We start from the raw sequence: 19894 nt of genomic DNA, 5'->3' as shown, positions 1-19894 counted from the left end.
AATTTATGTGCGTTATGTTGTACCATGACACTAGGTCAGGAAACCTGGAAAAGGACAGGTTCTGCTAATGGACACACAGTTTGCCAAACTTAAAAGCCTGAATCCAGCCTCCTCCCTCCCACACTTGAGAGAGGTAACCTCTGAGCGTGAGGGGAAGCAGCCAGCTCGGTCTTGCCCACCCACAGTCTGAAAACAGGCTCCTGAAATGGATGTCTAGCTCTCTCTGTTCCCCCATGTACACCCCCTCGCCTGCAATCTGTATTGTGGGAATGGACTGTGTCTGGGCTAGTGATGCAGCATGATGAAACTTAGGTCCTAAGGCAATAGATATTTGAGTCAAACTGCCAATGTTTGAATTCAGTTCAGAATAACCTGTCTGGTTCAGATGACCTCAGATTTCCTAAGTCAGCCTTTTTAAAGGCAGAGGGAAAGAAACACTATGCAGTTGGGCTGTGGGGACAGAGCTGTTTAAATGTAGTCCTATAGAATCAGACATGTCTGTCTGTCACGAGAGATTGTTTAATCCAGCCCCCTGTGTTGAAGCAGGACCAAGTAAACCTAGACCATCCCTGACAGATGTTTATCAAATCTGTTCATAAAAACCTCCAATGATGGAGATTCCACAAGCTGCCTTGAAAGTCTATTACAGAACATAACTTCCCTTATAGTTAGAAAGTTTTTTCCTATAATCTAACTTAAGTCTCCCTTGCTGCAGATTAACTTCTATTACTTCTAATTAGAGAAGGGATGTTATTAATAACCTGATGCAACAGGTTCATAAATGTTACAAAAAAGCCTTTGCATGTTTCCAAAGAAAATTTTAATAGAGATGGACCCCAAAATAAAACATCAAGATCTAAAACGTCAAGATCCAGATACCATTTCCTTGAGATTTGGATGGCTCCTGGTCTATACTAGGTCACAACCTCAGAGGTGAGTACCTTTGAACTCTGGGGAAATTTGGAACCAGACTTACTGTCTTAGGCCCAATATCTACTTGCAACCAGCCTTGTACTTATGTAGCATAAGCCCGTGCGATGACTAAGCAGAGGCAAAACAGTAATAAAAGGCAGCAAGATCTGTCCAACAGCAGCCAATATTTACCACCATCAAACAAAACAAGGTAACATAAGAAAAAGCAAGCAAAAAAATCTTCCCTGACCAGGCATCAACCCAGCCATCAGATCCCATGTGCGGAACCCTTCTTTTCCACATGCATGCTCCCCTTCCGCTTCCCAGCTACCTTCTTATAGACATTCCCTTCAGCACCTAGATGGGTGAGGGGAAAGTGAAACTGGAATTAACCTTCGTGTACCAGGGACTAGGTTAGTGGCCCTACATCCTGTCTCTTGGAGTTTGTATTCTTCAATCATGATGGCGTGAATGGGGGATAAGGTGAGTTATCAGCCATGGCATGTGGGCCTGACTGCCAAACTGTTGCAGAATATTCCCTGTAAGCCCATGACACTGTTCATCATGGTAATGATAGTGAATCAGAGCATCGTCTTGTGACCTGGAGACAAAGTCAGCTGACTTGGCATTTCCATAATGGACTCCCACAATGATCCGTTCTAGCTCCTCCTCTTTTCAACATAGATACCTATGACCTACCAACAACTAAGACCAAGAATTAGGTACATGTAGATGACATCTGTTTTGCTGATGTGGGTAATGATCGACCCTATATCAAAAGGTCACTCAGCCAGAACATGAATGCTCTGGCCCCTTATCTTCATCAGTGGAGACTTACATTATGTTAGTCTAAGACTATGGCCACAACCCTCCATATGGCCAATCAATCCCTCACTGTCTGTGTTGAGGATCGTCTACTCCCTTTCCAGCCAGTTGTCAGTTATTTAGGACCCAAACTGGACTGTAGTCTAACATTCCAGTCCCATGTAGAACACTTAAAGAAAAAGATCACCTTCCACACGCCCTTGATCTAGAAGCTAGCAGGAATTGCCTCGGGAGCAGAAGCAAATGTTTTACAAACCTCAGTCCTGGTGCTAGTATTCACTCCAGTGAAATATCGTGAAGCAGTTTTGGGCAGAAGTCGGCACATGCATCTCGTTGATTCAGAGCTGAACACAGCCACCTGTATTGTTAGTGGCCGCCTTAGCCACACATTAACATCTAATTTGTATGTGTTGGCTCATATTGCTCCACCAAAACTTTGACAAGATGCCATTACCCTTAAAACTACATGGAGAGCTAGGATGGATGAAAACTACCTACTGCACCCAAGGCTGACAATGGTTCCGGTAGGTACAAATAAGCAACACCCACTTCCCACCAGAAGATCTGCCCCGCTCCAGAGGAAAATGACTACACCTGCAGTTCCTGTTGACTTGCCATGACTGACTTTGAGAGATCCTTTTGCAGCCTCATGCAGTCATGTCCAGGGCTGCCAGTTCAGTACCAATCTCGGGTAAACAAAGTCATGTCAGGGCCAATAGCTACGTCCTCACAGATTGGCAGCGACTCTGGGGTGGAGAGAGAAGCATGCTGATGAATTTCAGAAGCCCTAATTTACAGCCACCTTTTTGCAAACTGGGATGTAACAGGCTGCTGACTGGAATGGCCAGAGTGGCTGCCTCAGTGCAGAACTTTGGCTGAGCTCAATCTACACAGTGTGACCACGGGACAGCTATGCAGATGGTCAAACATGTGGTGAAGGAGTGGACTGGAGAGTTGACTGCAACACCTTGCTACTCTCAACAATGCAGCAGGTAGGCGGCCGAACAATCTAGATATTGACTTGTGATCCATACAAAAGAAGAAGAAACGACAGAGTAGATGGAGGCAAGGAGAATTATCAAAATATTATTGCAGAGAAGAATCTCTTAATATTTTTTGACGTAGGAGAAATCTGACCAGGAGCTAATGAATCTGTGAGCAACTTGTCTCTGAATTGGGATTATGTGAAAAATTACTCATCAGTGTGGTGTATTGAAAACTGTGTTATAACTGTAATCATCTGAAATTCTTATGGGTTTTTCCTGGTCCTGCTTGCAGGTTAGGGGGCCTTATAGGGAAGTGTCACCCATCTCCTGAGCACCCCATCATGGCCAGGGATCACTTTGAAGGGATCCTGTCCTTGTTAGCTCCTGCTTGTGGGCCCCTTAAGAACCTACTAGCCTTTCCTGTGGATAACAGCATCCCCTACCAGAGCTGGTCTAATAACATAAATGGTTCAAGTGCCAAAATAAAATCCATTACCATAACACAAGAATTCATACTCAGCCCTGCCACACATGGAGCTTTTCCTCTGTCCCAGTCTGCTCCACCTGAAGTTGCTCCTCCCAGCCTTTTCTGGATGGACCTCAGCCCTGTGGCCCTGCTGCTCTTTACAAGTTCTCCCCTGATCCAACCCAAGCATGCCTCTTTAGCAATCATGCCTCCAGTCTTCAGGGGGGCAACCCAGCCTGTTTACTGACTGACTGCTTGTGACATCCACTCTAGAGCAAGATGTGGTGAGTTCTGCCTTTCTGTTTTACGGAGCAGCCTGCTTTGTCTCTCTCTGTTTTGGGGTTCTTGTCATATGTTATCATTCTAAATTCTCAGAAATAAAGTAGTGTTGCGTTGAAACCTTCCAGCAAAAGTATGTATGCTTTTATCTAACTTCCCTGTGTGTATGCCGTGAACATAACAATCAGCAGCTCCTGGTCAGATACGTTCTAGCACAAAAAGATTTAAGGCCTTAATTTTTCAGATCTCTTCTTCCACTGGTGCATGCACAAATTTGCAGGTACACACATTGTGTGTGTGCACACTGTTACAGCGATAACATCTGTACATGCAAGTAATGGGTTTTCCCAAAGAGATTCCATCACTTCAATGTGAGAGTCAATAGTCCTGGAAGAGTGAGCGCAAAGGCAGAGCTGTATTTATGTATGTATATGTGCAAACATGTGCACACATAAGTTGAGGCTCACCTAAAATCAAGCAGTATATTCTTCTCCACACTCATTTCCCGATAACTCTCCCCAATCTCCAATGTGAGTGAATAACACAAATTCCATTAGAAAGATGGTCACAATATTTTTCCTTCGGGGACATGAGAATGCTTTTTACTTTGCAGTTTTTAATATTGTGCAATGAGACTGGTTATTAAACCAGGTGCCTCTACCTATTTTAAAAAAGGGGGAGGTGTTAAAAGAAGAGTTCGGGCTGAAGATCAATGACCAAACTTTAATATAAATAGCCCTATGTGACACATAGAACATTTGGGTAAGGTTGGTTTTGTTTTTTGTTTTTTGTTTTTGTTTAAATTGGGAGTGAGTGGAAAATGCAATGCTAAAAACAAGTAACTCATGTGGAAGTAGTCTATTGAAAAAGCTACATGTTATAAGAAAAGAGAGTTCAACAGAATGTTATCAGAAGTGGTTTGGGGAGGTTGAAAGAAAAAAAAATCCCAGGCTAAACAAACACCTGATTTGACTGCAGTTAAATGTACTACTTATTGTGGATGTGTGCTACTAGAAGATTGAAGACTGTAATATAGAGAAAGTTTTAAAAAACCTTCACCAAAAATATCAGTCATTTTTTTGAAAAGACAGAAAATCCCCCATGATCATTCCCATTTAGTGTCTTGGCTCCTCCTCTAATATGAACTCATGTAAAATAGCACAATCCCAGTCAGAAATTGTCTTAATAGTCAAGGAGAAATAACTCCTTAATGGAACCAACTTTTGGAATAGAGAACACCCCCCAAAATATGAAGTCTTTGAAAGTACAGCAACCAACTATATGAATACAGGCTTTTCGGAGAATGGATTGAGTTAAAATATTCAATAGGCCTGTAGTCTGACTCTGTAAACTTCCAGTGGTTCTGAAAAAGGAGAGATGCCTTTGTCAGTCCCCTGACTGCACAGCAAGACTTTAGGGACATTTATCAGCAGAAGAAAATACAAACTAAAAGTGAAAGCTTGGCAACAAGACCGAATATCAGATACTCTTGAGAAGGGTAGTTGCTAACATTCATCAACCGCAATGTCTGATTAAATGCAAAAGAAATAATTAATATAAAAGATCCCTCAGTCCATCTCACCTTCCATTAGGAGGAAGTAGATTATGAAGCCACATAAGCAACTGAACAGTTAAGGTTTTAACCACAGCTTTCCATTTTGTCGCCACATGACAGTACCGTTTTAGCTGATGAGTCAAGTGCCTAGCACCGCCCTCTAGGAACACTCAACAATGAGGAAACATAAGCATCCACAAACAGCCCCAACCCCACTCCAAAGTTGGAGTCAGCAAAACCTAAACTAGGAGATCATTTTCCTCTAACAACAGCAGAGCAGTCACTGCGCTGGACTGAGGTCTGTATCCAGAACAATGACAGTCTAGAAGACCCATGGCATTCAGGCACCAGAGGGTAGTAGATTAGACTGGTAGTGTCAAGTAATGATTTCTAGCGCAAAGGCCACACAATGGCTTAAGAAACCTGGCCATCCGGCAGGAGGCATTTGACAATCACAACAAATAATGGATCCAATGCTAGAGCTGTTCAAATAACTGATTTTCTGGTTTGCTGGCCAAAAGGGGGAGAGAGTGGGATTAAATTGTTTTGGGTCAACCCGAAACTTTTTAAAAAAATTCTTGTACCAAAAAAGTTGAAAAGAATTGCATTTGTCTCCCACGAAGTGTCTGCAACATCTTGATTAGTACATTTGTTTCGTACAGTAGATAAAACAAAAAATTGCTTCAAAGAAAAAAAATTAAATGTTTAATTTTTAAAATGTTAAAATGAAAGGTTTTGGTTTATCAGATTTTTTTGTTTTTGTTTTTTGACTTAAACAATTCAGCAAATTCCACATGAATTTCCTAAATTATTAGGTCAACATGAATCTGCATCTTTCAGTGAAAAATAATTATATCCAAAACAATTTTGCCCAGATCTATTCAGTGCTTCCCCACTGGCCTCCATCAACCAGGAAGAAAGGTGGCTCCAATAGCCACTACTTCATTGAACTTCACTGTCCTGAGCTCAGGCATAGAAGATGTAGGTAGCTTTTTTCCTGTCCTGCCCATGTAGAAGGAGAAAGCTTGGCCTAAACCCATTTGGTTTTATCTGCACATGAACCAGAAATTTCTACACAATGGGAGGAACTTATCTCAAGTCAGCCATTGAGTAAAAGCAGCTCAGGTTAACCAAACCATTTACTGTATGAAACAAATCTACTAATCAAGACTTTCCAGACACTATGTGGGAGTCAAAGAATCTCCTTCACCTCCCACACAACCATGTCATTGGAAAAAAAAACCTGTATTTTGCCATCAGCTTCATTGCATGACTTCTGCCTCTTGTCCTCTAGCTGCCTTGCCTCCTAGTTCACCTTTTGCAAGTTATCCATAAGCCAAGATGATCTCTTAGGGTAAAGCCTTAAGAGAAGAACACTAAGGCATAGGCGTTGACTCCATGGGTGCTCCAGGGCTAAAGCTCCCACTGAAAAAAAAATAGGGGGTGCTCAGCACCCGTAGGGACGGATGACTCTTTTATGGGCCCCAGCGCCCGGACCGTGGCCACGTCCCCACTCAGCCTCTTCTCCCCAAAGCCCCGCCCATGCTCCACCCTGAGGCCCTACCCGCACTCCGCCCTGAGGCCCCACCCCTGCTCAGCCTCTTCCCCATGAGGACCCCCTTACCGCTCGCATGGGAGAGAGGGGGCAGAGAGGAACACCCACTGGCAAAAACAAAAGTCAGTACCTGTGCATCCAGGGTTCACCCAATCAATGGCTGGGGATAAAAGATTATTAGAAAATAATGCCAAACCCTTAACAGAATGGCCTGTTGGAGCGCTGTGCTACCTTCTGAGGCCTTGTGGAAGAACTCTGGTTCAAATAACCGTTCAGGGAAGACCATCCAAACCAAGCCCTTCAGTCTGACATGGGAGATGTGCCTAACCTTCAAAACAAGAGAGATAGTAGTTGGTCCATGACACAGGCCTGATTTCTAATTGTATAAACTCCCAATTCTATCAGACACTTGATCAAGACTAGGTTCACCTATGTGCGTTGAGAAGGATAGTCACATAGTCATCATGACCATGAAATCCTAAGATGATTCCAAGTGTGCATCATCCAAGTGGATGTTGAAGTCACTGAGCACTATTAGCCCTTCAATACTATTGCAGCAAGGAACTCTATTAACTCACACAGGAACTTTACAGTGCCATGGGACAACCAGTAAACCAAAACCACATCCAACAAGCCCCATCCCAGGCTCACATACAAGCGGTACTCAATCCAGTTTTAGAGTAGGAGATCTCCAGAATGTCAAGTTGCTTTCAAAAAGCACAGTCATACCACCACCTCGCTGATTCTTCTTAGCTACCTTAGTACTGAATATCTAGCCAGAACCAGCTGCAACAAAACCAGTACAGCAGTATCATCCAGCCAAACAGATTTCAGTAATACATGCAAGATTAGGGGCTTCACCATTAAATAATGGACAGATGAAACTTTACTCAATATCCATCTTGCAATTAGTAGCATGAACTGAAGACTGGCTTCTTTGTCCATGGACATTCCAGCTTCTTGAGAATTGACAGCAGACAGCTCCCGTGGAACACAGATTAACATCTCAACCCTTGTTTGTACTGTATCAGGGTGGATGGATGTGTGTGGGGTGTCTTATTTGCCCTCTACCACAGAAGCCAAGGAATCCAAACCTTCATAGCTAATCCCCCCACCCTCAAACCTCCATGTCCCCAGCACAGCAGCAGCGTTTTTCAACCTTCTCAAGTGGCCTTCGAACAGATATAGGTAGGTTCCAGAATAAAGTTCTAGGGCAAACTAAAGACCATCTAAAGCAGTCCATTCACCCTCCTAAGTCAACACTACTCTCCCTAAAACCCCAAACCCTGCTGCTAATGGGGGGAATCTAAAACTTAGCCCAAAGAAGGAGAGAGACAGTTGCAGGGAAGACAATGAGATCTAATTCTGAGGTGAAGGAAAAGGAAGGCACAGGAGCAAGGAGGAGTATAGGTGGGGGAAGAATGGCTCCATTTTTTGCCACCTTTCTAGTGAACTGCCTTAGGCTGACACGCAGTCTGTCTGTGCAGTAAGGTTGTCCCTGAGCTTGCTAATATTCTATCAACTGGATAGATTCATTTATATATAGGCTTGTATTCTCCTATGTTCTCTTTAAATGTTTATTTGATATAATTTATTGGGCATGTGTTATCTTTTGATGGCACTTTAATTACCTGCATTGTATTTATTCTAAAATGCCAAAAGGGTTTGAAACACTCACAAAAAAAAACAAAAAAACAAAAAAAAAGAGCTTCCTGAACAAATCTCTCAGGTAGCAGATACCCTCCTATTTGCTGCTAGCTCTAAGAATAGGGCTACAGAGCGGACTGTATTTGTAAAACTCACAAAAGCTGTCACTGTCTTCTAAAACTGCTGTGTCTTTTCAAATTCATAATACAAAAATGCAGACATCACATTCCATCTGGCTGCTTCACGTAATATTACACCTCCTGATCTCATTTAACCTAATATGGCAAGACAGAGCATTGCAACCTATCAAGCTTTCAAAGTAATATGCCTACTTTCCATGTGTAGATAATAACCAGCAAACAGGACAAAGACTATCTTTCCGGTTACCAGCTACAATAATTTCAATGTCAGCACACCTCAGAGCAAGACTATAGTGTTCTATATGTGCACACAAACATTATATGCAAGTGCACCCCATCGGTGGCAGTAATACTTATGTGATAAATGAACTTATCATATACCTTTGACTGCTTCTTCTCCTCTTGGTTCACCAATACGTCTCCCTTCGACTTATTCCAATAATTTAACCCCTCAACCATGTTCAGACAACTGCCATTAAAAAAATAAAAGCCTACAGCTTGCCATTGAAATGTTCTTCCTTCTCTCCCATTTTAAACTGAGAATATTTCCAATCAAATTATACTTGCCCAAAGCCAAGAAGCGGCAAAAGTCAATCTTGAAACAGAACACAGCTGTTCTGTGCATAAAAGTGACATGAGTTTAAATTCTGTTCTGTCACATCTTGCTACCTCAGGCTAGAAATGGGTGATTCATAACATAGGAAACAGGAGATTCCCAGCTATTCCATGCAATGCTCAAGTCCAGTCTTAGACCATCTTGAGGTATCAGATTTTTAATGCTGTGACATGGTACCAAAAAGATATTTGGGTCATGTATATGAGTCCCTGGACAGTTGGACTCATAGTATTTAAGGCATCTAGTCTAACAGGCAGAGGGATGCAAAAAGAATGGTCCCATTAAAAACCCATTTTAAAAAACTCTTCAAAATTGTGTTTCTATAGCATATTTAGCATAAACAGATGTATCATAGTGTAATGTGGCCTGAAGGGTTTGGGCATCATTATCATCATTTGTATTAGAGTAGTGTCTATAGGCCCCAACGACGATTGGAATCCTATTGTGCTAGGGGTAGGAAACCTATGGCACACGTGCCAAAGGCAACACACGAGCTGATTTTCAGTGGCACTCACACTGCCCGGGTCCTGGCCACCGGTCCAGGGGGCTCTGAATTTTAATTTAATTTTAAATGAAGCTTCTTAAACATTTTAAAACCCTTATTTACTTTACATACAACAACAGTTTAGTTATATATTATAGAGTTATAGAAAGAGACCTTCTAAAAACATTAAAACGTATTACTGGCACGCGAAACCTTAAATCAGAGTGAATAAATGAAGACACAAAAATAAATGTGACTTATGCAGCTAGCCGGCATAATGCAAATTGTGAATTTCACAACTGAACGTACCGTTTAAAATTCAACTATGTGATTATTTGAGCTAAAGCATTTATCTTTCATGAGTATTTGTGCTCATAAAGTTCAAATATGTGAGTCTTTATGGAAAGCAAATGCAAGAGAGTTGTGAACATGGTAAAATGGTAAGGCTTTTGATATTGTCTCACACAACCCTCTCATAAACAAACTAGGGAAATACAATCTAAATGGAGCTACTATAAGGTGGGTGCAAAACTGGAAAACCATTCCCAGAAAGTAGTTAGTTATCAGTGGTTCACAGTCAAACTGGAAGGGCATATTGAGTGGGGTCCCAGAGCGATCAGTTCTGGATCTGTTCAATATCTTCATCAATGATTTGGATAATGGCATAGAGAGTACACTTATACAGTTTGTGGACGATACCAAGCTGGGAGGGGTTGCAAGTACTTTGGAGGATAGGATTAAAATTCAAAATGATCTGGACAAACTGGAGAAATGGTCTGAAGTAAACAGGATGAAATTCAATAAGGACAAATGCAAAGTACTCCACTTAGGAAGGAACAATTAGTTGCACACATACAAAATGGGAAATGACTGCCTAGGAAGGAGTATTGCAGAAAGGGATCTGGGGGTCATAGCTGATCACAAGCTAAATATGAGTCAACAGTGTAATATTGCTTTTTAATTATTATTTATCATTATTATTATTTATTATTTATTTTGCAACAAACATTGTTCTGAGATGTATTAGCAGGAGTGTTGGAAGCAAGACATGAGAAGTAATTCTTCCACTCTACTCCATGCTGTTTAGGCCCCAGCTGGAGTATTGTGTTCAGTTCTGGGTGCCTCATTTCAGGAAAGAGGTGGACAAATTGGAGAAAGTCAAGAGAAGAGCAATAAAAATGATTAAAGGTCTAGAACACATGACCTATGAGGGTAGACTGAAAAAATGGGTTTGTTTAGTCTGGATAAGAGAAGACTGAGGGGGGACATAACAGTTTTCAAGTACAAAAAAAGTTGTTCTCCTTAGCCTCTGAGGATAAGACAAGAAGCAATGGGCTTACATTTCAGCAACAGTGGTTCAGGTTGGACATTAGGAAAAACTTCCTAACTATCAAGGTGGTTAAGCACTGGAATAAATTGCGTAGGGAGGTTGTGGAATCTCCCTCATTGAAGATTTTTAAGAGCAGGTTAGACAAACACATGTCAGGGATGGTCTAGATAATATTTAGTCCTGCCTTGAGTGCAGGGAACTGGACTGGATGACTTCTCAAGGTCCCTTCCAGTCCTACGATTCTGTGATTCTGTGTTCCTGTCAGTGCCGCAGAGACAACATCGTTTTGATAGGACAAGCTGTTTTCTATTCTGGCTCATACATAATTAACAAAACTGTTAATTAAGTTCCAGTGGCTGGGCTCAGTTGAACGGAGTCACATAGGTATAACTGAAGACAGAATTTGGCTGGGAGAGTCTTCCACTCATTGTGATGAACAAGCCAAGAAGAGCAAGGATGATTTTTAGATTGCAGATGGCTGATAGTTTTTCTGGTTTCAGAGTAGCAGCCGTGTTAGTCTGTATCTGAAAAAAGAACAGGAGTACTTGTGGCACCTTAGAGACTAACAAATTTATTAGAGCATAAGCTTTCGTGGACTACAGCCCACTTCTTCAGATGCATATAGAATGGAACATATATTGAGGAGATATATATACACACATACAGAGAGCATAAACAGGTGGGAGTTGTCTTACCAACTCTGAGAGGCCCATTAAGTAAGTAGTTTTTCTAATTATCTTTTTATGGGTAAAATGATCGTATTTGATCCAGAAACCCTTCAGAGGCAAGAAACATGAAACTCTAGCATGCCATTTTTACAGTCAGTTTTTGGAGTACCTCAAAGTATCTGTCAGGACCTCCACTGTAAATCTAAAGTAAGTTTATATGGGGCAATATAAATATTTACATATAGAGTGATACTCGGCACACAGTGCAATGGCCATGAATAAGGTATGCAGATGATGGACTGGGCATCAAGAGACTTGGTGTTTATTCCCACCTCTGTTTCTGACTTGCCCTATAATCTTGGGCACTTCACTTCACCTCTCTGCACCTCTATTTCCCCTCCTACCTGTTGTCTGCCTGGTCTGTTTCGGTTGTAGTCCCTACCCTGGAAAGCTTCTCTCGTATGATGTGTACATCTTCACTGGAGGAAAAAAGTGTTCTTATCTCATCTTACCTAACTTGGGTTAAACTAGTACTGAAGGCTTGGCTGGTAATTTGGGTTAGCAGCTCAAGTTAAAGCCTATAGGGAGCTGGGGAGCCTATGTCTTTGCTGCTGTTTTAACTCCCATTACCTAACCCAGGTTAAGAGCACATCTTTTTCTGCAGTGAAGACACACCCTAGTGCCTAGCACAGAGGTCGGCAACCTTCCAGTTTGACTGTGAACCACTGATAACTAACTACTCTCTGGGAATGGTTTTCCAGTTTTGCACCCACCTTATAGTAGCTCCATTTAGATTGTATTTCCCTAGTTTGTTTATGAGAAGGTCGTGTGAGACAATATCAAAAGCCTTACCATTTTATCATGTTCACAACTCTCTTGCATTTGCTTTCCATAAAGACTCACATATTTGAACTTTATGAGCACAAATACTCATGAAAGATAAATGCTTTAGCTCAAATAATCACATAGTTGAATTTTAAACGGTACGTTCAGTTGTGAAATTCACAATTTGCATTATGCCGGCTAGCTGCATAAGTCACATTTATTTTTGTTTCTCGTTTGGATGATTTACGTCCTAACCAACATAACATGAATTGGGATTACAACTAAATATACACAATGCTGTGTAGGTTAGTTAAATTCATTTATTTAAATTACTACATAAACTGTAGTCAAAGTTTACAACTCAAACCATGTCTACACCAAGAATTCTTCCTTTTAGAAATTCACAAATAATTAGGGTGACCAGATCACCCAAGTCAAATATCGGGACGCGGAGGGAGGGAGGGTGACGTGGGGGGGGGGGGGGCGCGTGGCGGGGGAGGGCCAAAAAAAAAAAAAAAAAAAAAAAGTCTGGTCACCCTACAAATAATTGACAACAAATACATTCAAGAATTTCACATTCTGTTCACAGACAATACAAATCAGAAAGAAAAGGTGAAGTTTGCCAAATTATTTGTTGCAATCTATTCACTTAGCTCGATTACACACCACATGCTAATCTTTAGCAGTGGATCAGGAGATTTTGCTAAATAATTAAACTTCTAGTATATGTTTCCATTTCTATTTGCAAAGCACGTGTCTTATTCTGAATTATCAATCACATGACACCTATTTTGCGATTAAGACTATAGATTTGGGCGAGGGCAGAGACAGATTTAATTTAAAAAGTCAGTTTGCAACTTTTGGGATTGCCTACTGATTGAACATGACAGAGTCCATCCCCATCTAACATGGTTTTCATTCTTATGCTGCATTGACAAAATGCATGAAGCTTTTTCTCTATCATTTTTATCTCTATAAAATGGCGCAGAGCTGGATTTTAATGCAGTAAAAGATGAGGAAAAATAATTTCATATACGTCATGTGCACACACACACAAAGTGACTCGGAAACTTCATTAATAACAAAGAGAGCTGTTGGTTTTTTTAGCCATCTATCAGGCCTCATGCTAGCTACAACAACACTGCAAGTCAGCAATATGTGAAAAGAAGATCTTGTGAAAAAAGAACTCATTTGTAATATCCAGCTTTAACGTTTTAATTGTGTTGACTAATTATTTGTTGTATAACCTCCACCACTTATTCAAAATGACAACTAGACTAAGGCTTCAAAGCCTCAGGCATAATCTTATTATAAGAATTGTCTCATTCTTAAATCATTCTAATCTATGTTACCGTGAAGGATCAGGAGAATCAAAGAGGAATCCTCAAGCAGGCACAAGAGGGAGTACTTTTTAAAAATAAAATCTCTGATATTTCATTATAAATATCACTTACGTGGGAGATTTTCTGAGGCAGAAATGGCAGAGAGGCATCCCACAGACTTATTATGAAGCAGTGGAAACAGTGAGTAATGAAGAATTTATTTGGGAATTGGCTGGATTCCTAAGCTATTAATTTACAAACTGTTTAATGTTTGTTGGGGCTTTTCTGCCTTTTTTTTTTTTTTTTTTGTAATAAAGATGCAGAATTTTGAAAGAAAGTATAATTTTTGCTTATTATGTGGTCTCGATTGAAACACTTTTCATCTTAAAAAAACAAGTTTGTTTTTGTTTGTTTTTTTGGCCAGGGAGGGGAATAGTTATACGACCCTGACTTCTTATCTAGGCTCCAGACAGGGAAAATCCAAAGAATTCTTTAAGGGCTTGATAAAGTCAATGAAAAAACTCCCATTGACTTCAGTGGGCTTTGCATCAGGCTTAAATGATTACATCTATCTAGTATTGTTGCATGCAGTATTGTTGTAGCTGTGTTGATCCAAGGATATTAGAGAGAACAGGTGAGTGAGGTAATATCTTTTATTGGACCAACTTCTGTTGGTGAGAGAGCTCTGTGTAAGCTTGGTCAGAAGTTGGTCCAATAAAAGATATTACCTCACCCATCTTATCGCTCTCACATCTATCTAGCGCATTCATCACCATAGTACTTAACTTGAGCTCTACTGTAGTACCCCGGAGCATCAAGTTCATAAGCATTTTATTGGCCACTTACCTCAAACCACTGCCCATGTGACTGCATTTTCAGGATGACACAGGGATCTGGCTTGGAAAGGGCATCCCGGTCTGATATGCCTTTGCATGCGACTCGCAGCTCTACTTTAGTCAGGCATGGGCTACTAAAGATTCCCAGGGTATTTGCGGCTGATTCATAGATGTTGCTCATTTTCTGCATTCTCTGTTCTGTGAAGAGAGAAATGGGTTGATCAAAAACAATTTATCCACAGTGCAATCCTTCTGTTCACATGGAAGCCGATCCAATTCTGTGCTGTGCGAAAAAAAAAAAAAGACTTCCAATTTTATCATGGGTGAGATTCATAGCAAAGTCAAATGAAAATTTCTAGAGTTTTTCTAAACCCTGGAAGATGTCTAAATATAGAATAATAAATAACCTACAAAACTATCAAACTTTCACATTTATAAATTATTAGGCATGATTATTATGGTAGTGCCTAAAGGACAACCAAGAATGTGGCTCTACTGTGCTAGGCACTGTGCAAACACAGATGGTCCTGTGTTGAAGAGCTTATAGTCTAAATAGACAAGACAGACATAGGGTGAGGGAAAGAGGTAGGACATACCAGCAAACTGTACAACATGATGGCACCAAACAGCATATTAGTTCCAGAGTTTATTTTGGGTTATGTGTGTTTGGTTAGGTGGGTATTAGCTAAATGGAAAGAAAAGTGAAGGGTATGAGTGTGAGGGGACAGAGTGATGGAGGTGCAAGTATGGAATGAAACTGTGGTGAAGAGACTGTGAGGAAGGGGAATGGGAAGGGTTGAAGCAAATAGTCAGTCAGTACAGGGCAGAGAAAGTCCAGTCAAAACATAAATCAGATGGAGCCAAACTGAAACCCATCACCCTCACCCCAGAACTTTGGGAAGCTTCAGATCTGAAACTTAACTTCACAATTTTCAACCATCTCTATTTACAGCTGTATTTCTGCCCTTTATAATACATAGCAGCACTTTTCCCCAGGCTGAAGGGCTCATTGGATGTAATTCTGAACATGCCCTCAGAGTCCCTCTATTCAAACCAATACAACATTTTAATTAAATGAGTTTAGCCGTCCTTAGCTCAGTCTCCACTTGGCTGTACGTCGCTTAACAAAAGGTGTGTATTCACTTTAGTACTTCCACATAACCCTACAAAGGGAAAGCCCCTACCATAAAGACGCGACAGTACACATAAAACCTGAATTATATTTACTCTCTACTTCCCATCTTCCTCAGAGCACAATCTCCACAGGTCAGTGTTATATTTATGGCACAGGCAGCAGAGCAAAAGAATGTATATGGGCGAGTCTCATCATTATGGATTGTACGCTCTTCGGGTTGGGAACCATGTCTTAAGAGCTTGTACAGTGCCTGAAAAAATGGGGTCTAAGGGCACTAGCTTAATACAAACAATTAAACAACTATCACCACCCATATTGCAGCTCAAGCTTTTGTTGCCCACAGTATAACAATGAAGCAGTGGCATCAAAACTGTGATGTGATCTATTGTGCCAATAAGGAATATTGGACCATTTTAGTTCAGTCATGTCATGTCTGAACTTCACAGGTTAATTTGACCTCTCAAATCTGATTCCTCTAATATGTGGCTTGCTATTGTTCAGGTTTCCCCCCCCCCCCCCAAGATAAGAGCTATAAACGAGTAATTTCACACTCTGCTAGAGAGCAGGATTAACATTACCAGATTATCAATCTGTTTTCTGTGCTCTCGAAATCCTCCTCGCTGCCCTCCATGCAACACCCCTATTTTCAGAGGTTCATGTCTGTGGAGAATTGTTTTGATAAAAGCTAACATTTGGTAATTTGGGAAGGAAATTAAAATTGTCCTTTCATTCAGAGTTCAAAAACAATTTGAGCACATCCACAGTATCACCATTAATCTAAAAAGGCACAATTAGTTCAGAAACTTTCAACATTCACAATGAGGAGAGAACAATGACAAGCCAATGCAGAACTTTAAAAGAACGCAGATTAAATTTAGGAACACATGTCTAACTGATGAAGCAGAACTCTCTCTCTCTCACTAATGACAGATGTGTGTTGTCTATCTACTACAATTCCTCAAATCATTTTCTATCCTCGTCATGGGCAAAAAACTAATCTTTTCATTTCACTGGCTATTCCAAAATACTGGGGGTGAGGGCTGGAATTCAGTTTAGGTCAAACGAAATTCAAAAACTGAAAAACTTCAATGGATTTGAAAAAAAATCTATTTCAGGTCAAACAAAACATGCTTAAATTTGACCCAAAATGGATTTTTTTTTTTTTTTGCATTTGTAAAGGGCTAGATAGCAGCAGTGGCTTCCCCTAAAAGCCTTAGCCCAGTGGTTAGAACATTCAGCAGGGATGTGGGAGACCTAGGTTCAATTCCCCCTTCTGTCTGAGAACGTGAACAGATTTGAAGTTGGATCTCCCACCTTGCAAGACAGTACCCTGACAGGTGTCTCTATGTCTGGTGTTGAAGCTGTTCCTCTTTGTATAAATAGCCATTGAAGCAGGGAGTTGAATTTTGAACTCCCACACTCTAGGTGAGTACTCTAACCACCCAGGCTAAAAAGTGATTTCACACCTCTTTCCCTGGCCCAGTGATTACTCCTTTTTGTTATGAATGACTATGAAATTTGTTTGTTTATTGTGTTAGTTTTACTGAAACTATTTGGCTAATTTGTGTCAAATACCTGAATAGTTTTGGGTCAACTGAAACTACATTTTTTGTTGAAAAATATTCACCCAGCTCTAGTTACAACCCAATGACCCAATAACCTACTAAATGGTTACCAGTCTTTTGCAAGTCTCTGGGTCCTATGTGCTTCTAAGTCAACTGGGTCTGGGTAGAATCTAGTCACTGTTTCTAGCTCTGGGTCTTTAATGCACACTCCTAGCCTTAGACTTCTTGCCTGATACCCTTTCTTGGAACATGGGTGCCAGCACTCAGCTACCCTAGACTCCAAAATCAGTGTCTGGGACTCCCAGTCTCTTCAAAGGCTCCCGCAGAGACCCGCTTTTGCTGTGAGCCCTCTGTTCCTTCTAGAAGCCCAGTGTGGTAGGAATGGAGTCTTAGCAAAGGAATATCTTAACCACAATCACTTTCCTCTTAAAAATCACTTAATGTTACAGCTCTTTGAAAAACAACAGAAGTCCTGAGATGCACTTTTCCCTGGTCTGGTCTCACCCCATCTGTGTGTCTGAGGTTGGTCAACATTTCAGGCCTGGTGGAATCCATCCTTCCCATTCTCCCCTGAACATCCTGCATGTGGCAATGCTCGGCTCCCCACTGCCTAGCGTAGCACCCCTTCTTAAGTAGTCTCTGTCTTCTTTTGCCATGTGCTTAGCTGGAAATCTCTAATCCCTTCCCCCAGTCAGGCTTGTCACACTGTATAGAAAACCCATTGTTCCACAGGGGTCTGCCAGTAGATGAAAATCATTCAAGGCTATTAACCCCAGATTGCTGCCTTGATAGCTTCTCTGTGGTAGTCCTCCAAAGAGGGATAAAGTGCCTTTCCTGGGCAGGGCAGCTGCCTAGAATGCACTTCAATAAAGTGCCTTGGGTAAGTTAAGACCTGTGTTCAACACATAATCCAAAATGGTGTTCCTAATCCAAAATGGAGTTCACAATTTGATACACACAAATCCCAAAGTCATGATTGGGGGGGGGGGGGGGCTGTGACATGTGACAGTATGAGTAATTAAAGCTCTAGTTCAGGAAAGTCTTAAATATGTGCTTAAGTCTCTCCCTATTCAAGAACCGCATGCTTAAGTCAAGCAGCATGCCACAAAATACCACAACCCAAACTGCAAAATATGGCAGAACACATTGTTCAAATTTATAGCATCTTCTGGTCTATATTTAATTTGTCATTACAACCATCTTAGACAGGGTCTGAGAACAGCACATGTTTAAATGCTGTTGTGAATAGGGATCTAAAGAAATTAATATAGCTGACCTTTAAAGGTGAACTATAGGTGACATTTTAAGAGTTTGGTTTGGATAGCACCCAAAAATTTGGAGTATGGATGGGCTTATTAAAGTGTGTCTAATTTTGCCCCCCCCCCCGGAATGTTATATACGTAACTCTGACTAGCACAGATACCCTAAAATGGTTGTAATCACAAATTACAAGTACACCAGCAATAATATAAACTTAACCAATATATTCTGCAATTTATTGCTGTGTGGATTATATCATTGTGTGGGATGCTTCTCAGTTAAGTGAAAGGCATATAACAAGCTGACTTGCACAGCTGTGGTTTGAAAACAAGAGGGGGTGGACCAGAGACTCACACGGTCACCTCTATTCTGAAGCATTCAAACAAGCCCAAAATTTGTGAACCACTGCTTTGAAGGGAAGAAGATCTCTAGACAGTATGTTGTTGAGGTCGGGTAGGTCAACTACACACCCCATCAGACACTTGGAACAAGTACTACCAAAACCAAAAATCCAAAACAACATGCAGTAACTTTTAAAAAGATATTAAAGCTGTGAGTAACTAACAGAGTTGGTAAAATCTATCATATGGTTAAAAATTACATGAAAAATCATGGCCACAGTGAAGTCAACTGGCGTTTTGCCACTGACTTCCAGGACTCTCTTTCTATTTCTTATGTATCCTTGTTCTATCCCACACAAGCTTCAGTCAGCTATGGCTGAGAGAAGGCTGAGGGGGAGATTTTCAAAGGCACAAACAGCAGTTAGATGGCTAACTCCCACTGAAAATCAAGTGGAGTTTGCCAGCAAACTGCCACTTGTGCCTTTGAAAATCTCTGTGTGCCCCTGTAACCCAAACTCATTCAGGAAGTTCTGCAACAATCTCATCCACTACATTTCAAGATATTTTTATTCCTCCGCTATTTCAGTATTTAAATTGATTTGAAAACCAGGTTAATTTTACATCATACACATTTTACATCACTACTGCACAAAGGATGAAATTTCAGTAATCAGTTGATGATGATTAATGATTAACTTAAACCAGATGACTTCAAAACTAGCGAGAAAAAAATCCTGAGAGTAAGAGATGTATTTTTCCTCCACCCCCAGCAATCATAGGCTTTTTTCTGAATGGTGAGTAACTATAAAGTTATATCCCTTTTTAATACCTCAGCCTTTTCCTCAGTTCTTACAAGTACTAAATTTATCAACGAAAAAGATCAAGTTGCAGCCTTATTCTTTTGTTCCATTATATTCTTCTCTTTATATAATCACCAGTTTGGGTTGCTCTACTGATGTCATGTTACCAGGAAACGGGGGACTCATAAAATAGATTTTGAGCCTACAATATGTGGCTAAAAAAAGTATTATTTTTATGGTTCACTTAGAAGTTAGCCTATTATGCAATCTGATAGTCAATTATACAGATATATCCTTGATAGAGGAATAAATTAGAGTATTCATTTTTGCTTGCTACACAATCTTCT

At 40.7% G+C, this 19894-nt stretch overlaps 1 protein-coding gene across 2 annotated transcripts in view; it reads right to left on the bottom strand.

Moving 5' to 3' along the window:
• Nucleotides 1–19894, bottom strand: part of CPNE4 (copine 4) — a 327733-nt gene that overhangs the window by 238382 nt on the left and 69457 nt on the right. For both annotated transcript variants that reach the window (XM_054021033.1, XM_054021034.1), the window contains one exon: nt 14457–14644. In XM_054021033.1, coding sequence (XP_053877008.1) covers nt 14457–14636 — 180 coding nt within the window. In that variant the 5' untranslated portion in view covers nt 14637–14644. The remainder of the gene's footprint in view (nt 1–14456; nt 14645–19894) is intronic.

This window comes from Malaclemys terrapin, chromosome 2 (assembly GCF_027887155.1).
Source record: "Malaclemys terrapin pileata isolate rMalTer1 chromosome 2, rMalTer1.hap1, whole genome shotgun sequence".
NCBI classification, from domain to species: domain Eukaryota; kingdom Metazoa; phylum Chordata; order Testudines; family Emydidae; genus Malaclemys; species Malaclemys terrapin.
Note: the sequence above shows the minus strand (reverse complement) of the source record. Positions and strands in the feature narration are given on the sequence as shown.